The sequence below is a fragment of the Sinocyclocheilus grahami genome, unplaced genomic scaffold (genome assembly GCF_001515645.1).
Source record: "Sinocyclocheilus grahami isolate Dianchi unplaced genomic scaffold, SAMN03320097.WGS_v1.1 scaffold288.1, whole genome shotgun sequence".
NCBI lineage: Eukaryota > Metazoa > Chordata > Actinopteri > Cypriniformes > Cyprinidae > Sinocyclocheilus > Sinocyclocheilus grahami.
Window position 1 is genome coordinate 885,986 of NW_015505467.1, and position 6,000 is coordinate 891,985.

The 6,000-nt window shown below is 34.9% G+C and overlaps 1 protein-coding gene across 5 annotated transcripts in view; it reads left to right on the forward strand.

The window, feature by feature from the left end:
• Positions 1-6,000, forward strand: part of trim2a (tripartite motif containing 2a) — a 32,922-nt gene that overhangs the window by 18,368 nt on the left and 8,554 nt on the right. For 3 of the 5 annotated variants that reach the window (XM_016292568.1, XM_016292569.1, XM_016292567.1), the window contains exons 3-5: positions 691-925; positions 1,119-1,270; positions 2,976-3,156. In XM_016292568.1, coding sequence (XP_016148054.1) covers positions 691-925; positions 1,119-1,270; positions 2,976-3,156 — 568 coding nt within the window. Of the gene's footprint in view, positions 1-64; positions 131-433; positions 520-690; positions 926-1,118; positions 1,271-2,975; positions 3,157-6,000 lie in introns of those variants that run through there. The other 2 variants (XM_016292570.1, XM_016292571.1) reach the window with 2 other exon arrangements.

A 6,000-nucleotide genomic window follows, 5' to 3' on the forward strand; every position in this document is an offset into this window, starting at 1 on the left:
CACTTGATGGCAATCAGACTTGTCCATAAAAGAGAAACAAACAAGAAGGCAGACACCAAAACAAGAAATAATGTAAAAATTTGTCCTAGGATGTACTGAAACAAATACATGGACAATAAAGAAAGATATTGTAAGCGGTTTCTATTTTAAAAGATGATAAACCTGTTTATGCTATGCAAGGTATGCGTAAGTGTAAGATCTATTATTATTATGTATATTACACTTACAGTATAAGTGTAATATACATAAACCACATTAACCTTTACTTTGATATGACAATGCTGTAAATTAGATCTAAAATATTTCCAAAAGTATTTTATGTTTGTTTATATTTTTTACCCAGTCAGGCTGTTTTGTTTGAATAGCCCTAGCATATTTATTTTGCCCCATGTTACAATCATCCATTTAGTTTGCCGTGTCACCAAACTTCTATGATCCAGTCAATTCCCGATGGACAAGATCAATTCCTGCACTGCTTTTTTCCCCCCTGCTTGATAAGTCGTTTTGCTCAGATATACAGTATGTCACAATAGAGAAGAAAAGTTGGTCACAATGTCTGTTTTTGACAGCCCAATGTTTGATTTATCACTCAAACACTTACAGTAGTACACAAATTAATATGTATTTGTTGTGATAGCCAGGCACTGCCACCGAAGTTGTTTTTTCAGTAACCTGTTCCTGTTTCTCCAGGTGTCTGCAGAACTACATTCCTGCCCACAGTCTGACTCTGTCTTGCCCCGTGTGCCGTCAGACCTCCATCCTGCCGGAGAAGGGTGTGGCGGCACTTCAGAGTAATTTCTTCATCACCAACCTGATGGAGGTGCTAAAGAGGAGCCCAGACACTAACCTCAGTGAGGACTGCACTGACGCTATCAACGGAGTGGCCACTGGACAACCACTCTCCTGTCCCAATCATGGAGGAAATGTAAGAATTACACAGCAGCACAGCATAAAAAAACTTTCAAAAATCTGTAGTGTACAGACGCCTCACTGTATGTTACTGTATGTTAGAAGTATTTTCCTCCAGGCAAGTTTTTGCAAAGGGAGAACATAATAATATAATTTATAAGGGCATTCATATTCAGTATGATATTCAGCTCTCCCTTTCTTGTCATCAGCTAATGGAGTTCTACTGTCCACCATGTGAGACAGCCATGTGTGAGGAGTGTACTAGTGCCGAACATGCAGAACACGCCACCGTCCCGCTCAAGGATGTTCTAGAACAGCACAAAGCCTCGCTACAGGAGCAGCTGGACGCCGTCAAAAACAGGCATGTAACATACGCTCACATTGCTACAGAATTTAAATTTATGTTGTTTTATGTTTAAGCAGCAAAATTTCTCATTAAAAATAGGCCTGATTATGCAGAATGGAGAAAAGCAAATGAATACACAGTAAAGGTCCTTGCACACTGACTCCGAAATGTTCGTATGCTTTTTTTTTCATATTCATCATCCTAAAAATTCGTCATGCGCAGAAACCTTGCACACTGAGTCCGATGCGTACTAATTGATTTGATTAATTGATTGAATTGTCAAAACACCTCTCAAAATGCTTGCTACGGTTGCGAAAAACGCAGAAAATCGAACCAGATGCTAATCTTTTATGACGGACAAAAGTTTTTATTTTTATTTTTCAACGTTTGAACGAAACATTCGGACTCAGTGTGCAATGGTCTTAACTCCTGGAATTTACTCCTGTGAATTAGTCATTGCACCATTAAACACCAAATAATCCCAGATAGCAAGGTGACATTGATACAATGTCGAGTATTTATCCAAACCATCACCTTGGTTGAGGTTGACATTTCAATATTTAAAGTATCGACATCGAAAGTTTGATGAAAACTGACAGCACACATGGGTGGAGACAAGGATATTGAATAAACATTGATTTGCTGTTTATGACCACAGCATCATGAAAATATATCTCTGTGGAATTATAATGGGTGTTACCCAATCTGTGGGGCATTTTCAAACATAATAGACCTTTTCAACTGCATTACCTGATTTGTTCTGATCACCCACTGTAGTATACAATTCTTACTGATTAAGAAACACCCATTTTTGTTTTGCATCTGCACTTCTCAGTAGTCAAACTGATATTTCCTCATTAAAGAGAAAACAGATGCATCCTATACAGAAGTCTTGTTTGCTGAATCACCTGATGATGTCATACTTCTCTGGTACAATTTGAACAATGATGCATCTACTTTATTATTTCTCTGTTGAAATCTCACTCATTTCATTAATTGTGGGTGCAGAAGTGATATTAAACCAACACCACTTTGTAATATTAATTCAATGCAGTTAGCATTGACACATCAACATTGACTTTCATTGTTGTAAATGGTTGCTTGCTATCTTGGCTATTATTATTATTATTATTTTATTATTAAAACCAGGACCAGCATATTAATATCTACATGATTTATTTATATTCACAGTACAAATATAAATCGTATAGCGATAATATGCTGGCCCTGGTTTTAATAATAAAATAATAATAATAGCCATTAAAAATGGCTGGTATAAATATTTTATAATAGAATTAAAGGTTGAATTTCAAATTTGACTCTTCATTGTTTTAAATTTCATGTCAACTATTTTCATAACTACATTATAAACACTAATTTAGTGCAGCAAAAGAATGTGCTTAAGTGTGTAGTACACAATAAGTGAGACAAAACTAAATGCAAAAGTGAAAAACAAAAAATTAAAACCATTAGTAAAAGTCAAGTACAAAACATTATGAATCGCATTAAATTATTTAAATATATGCAAAACTGGACACCCCTGTTTTATAGTTTTGATGTCGTTACTATGATTCTACTATGTGGGAAATAGTAGTGATATAAATGACAAAGAAAGAGTAGATTTGTCCAAATGTTTGACTGGTAGTGTGCAAAAAATGATAGAAAAGTAACATAAAAATAGATCAAATATGTAACTTTCTCCTTTTTTTTTTTTTTTTAGACTGCCAGAAATTGACTCTGCGCTGGAGGTTTTGTCTGATATTCTACAGCAACTGAGCAATCAGAAGAGTTCAATAGAAGAAGTGATTCATACAACTTTTGAGGAGCTTCAGAAGACCCTAAACGTACGCAAAAGTGTTCTGCTGATGGAGCTGGAGGTCAACTACGGACTCAAACAGAAGGCTAGTACACTTATCTAGACGCCATAACTTTTGTAATGTTGTTATTAGAAACCCGGCTTTTCCCTCAAATATTTAGCAAGATATTCAGCATTTTGTTTTGTTTTCAACATTAGCCTTAATTCTACACATGGTCAGATTATTTCTTTGGTTATAGTATCAACCGATTCAGATTTAACTACCCCTAAACGTTGCATAAAATCTAGTGAATTGTGAGTGGCTGTTTTATATGCATGTCTAGGTAAGCAGTTCTTGACTGGAACAAGTTGCAAAGCAGACCAGACTTTATTTCCTGCACTGTTATTTTACACCCATCCATCCTGGCTCCTCTGGTATCATTCACACTGTCTTGCTGTGATGAATGATTAAACCAATCAATAACTGTAGCATATGCTTCTGTGAGGGTCTGACATCAGTCCTGGCAGCTGGCAGTGCGTCACATGGGAATGATTCATCTGGGAGAACCAGACCAACTACAAAATCACCTGAGCCCTTAAACACAAAGTAAACAAAGGCAGCACAGCTAGTCGCTAACAGGCGCACATAGTTTGAGGCTTTGTAATGGAAGAGGACTGTGATAAACAAGTTGAGGTGCGGTAGGATTCTGGATTCAGTTTTCTTTATGGAGTTTTGTTTTTAGCGTTTGAGAATCAAAATGCTTGTCAAGTTTTTTCTCATGTGATGTTTTTATGATGGTTGTGGTTAATGATTGAACATACTCAAGATGTAAGTGGTGTTATTTGTGTGTGGATCATTGATTTATCAAAGCATGGATCTGTCAATGCTTTAGTGCATTTGGTCCTTAACCAGTGTCACTGTCATTCTGTGACGACTGATGTACCAGACCCCTTTTTTGTCTGATAGATGCATGTCAGGAATTATTGTTCATTTAGAGCTGACTGTTATGTTGTCCAGTACATTCTTTTAGCTCTGATTAACTTATAATATTTCTTTAACACATACAGTGGGGTCCACTAGTTCAAATGCTTACGTTTTTAATTCTTTAGTAAAAAATTGGTGTTTGGGAATTTTTTTACTAATGTTTTTGAAAATCTTATGCTAACCAAGGCTGCATTCATTTGATAAAAATACAGTAAAAACAGTAATATTGTGAAATATTATTACTATTTAACTATTTTGTATTTTTGTAAACTGTTTTGTATTCTTGTGATGGCAGATCTGAATTTTCAGCAGTCATTACTCCAGTCTTTAGTATCAAATAATTCTTCAGAAATCATTCTAATATAAAAATTTATATTATTATAAATAAATTAAATAAATTGTATAGAATATATAATGTATTAAATGTATACATTATTATATTGTATATTAAATATTTATTGCATTAATTTCATATGTATTAAGTATATTATTTTAGTAGATATATGCTCTATACTTTATATAAATAATTACTATGTAGTATTGGCTTCTGTAAACTAAAGTAGAGTTTCTACAAATTATATTGTCAGCATAACAGTTCAACTTTTTAATGAATATCAGATTTTTGGTTTTAGTTTTGCAAAATTCACAGCATGTTAAATCAAGTATATCAAGGAGTTTGATAGAAAACCTGAACGTCATGTTGTCCAGCATGATTTGAGAATGTTCCAGCATCTTGTGCTTTACCTTCTATACAAAGGATTTAAAGGGATAGTTCACCAAAAAAATTAAATACTGTCATTAATCACACACCCTCATGTCGTTCCAAACCCGTAAGAGCTTATTTTATCTTCGGAACTCAAATGAAGATATTTTGATGAAATCCGAGAGCTCTCTGACTCTGCATAGGCAGCAATGCAACTGAAATGTTCCCAGGCCCAGAAACGAAGCAAAGACATTGATAAAATAGTCCATGTGGCATCAGTGGTTCAAACTTAATTTTACGAAGCTGACAATGTTAATGTATTTGGTCTTGGCAGAATAGATCTGCTACGCTGCTGCTGTGGCAGAGCAAGTACCGAGACTTGCTACTGCCAATACATCCACAACATGCTGCTGTGAGCATGTAAGAAATATTGCTGCTGCAAATATAACATACATGAAATAACCCCCATATAGCGTACATGAATCACCTCATAGCAGATCTATACAGGTGGAGCTGGGGAAGGTGGAGGGTTTCTGAAGCAAGCTGCAACTGCTACGGCAAGCACTAGTCATATATTTGAATGTTGAGCAGCGAGCTCATTGGTAGGGATGGGCGGATCGATCCTTAAGTATAACATACAACATCAGTATCGAAAGTATCGATCCTCACGTAAAAATATCGATTCTAAAGTGCATTTTTTTAAACATTAATTTTATTTACTTATCAAGAAATTCGGTGCATAAAAAAAGCTTCTAAGTGGAAAAATAGACTATATTAGCGAATAATTGTGTTGGATAGAACCATTTCTCCTGCTCATCGGAACACACGCAAATGCTGAAAGACAGAACCAATCAATCACAGACAGCGTTCGCTGCTGACGCATGGCTCACAGTGCTTGTTCAAATAGGGCTGCGTCTCCCAAAAGCATCAGAAGCATTGCCACATTATTACATTACATTACATTGGTTACTATATATAAAATTAATTCTGAAAAACGCATCACGGTTTCCACACAAATATGAAGCAGCAATAATAATAAATGTTTCTTGAGCAGCAAATATTATAATTATTTCTGAAGGATCATTTGACACTGAAGTAATGTAAGTGTAATGATGCTGAATTATTTAAAATTACATTTTAAAATATATTAAAATTTAAAATAGTTATTTTTAATTGTTATATTTCTCAATATTGTTGCTTTTACTGTTTTTTTTTTTTTTTTAATAAGTGCAGCCTTGGTGAGCAGGAGACTTAAAAAAATA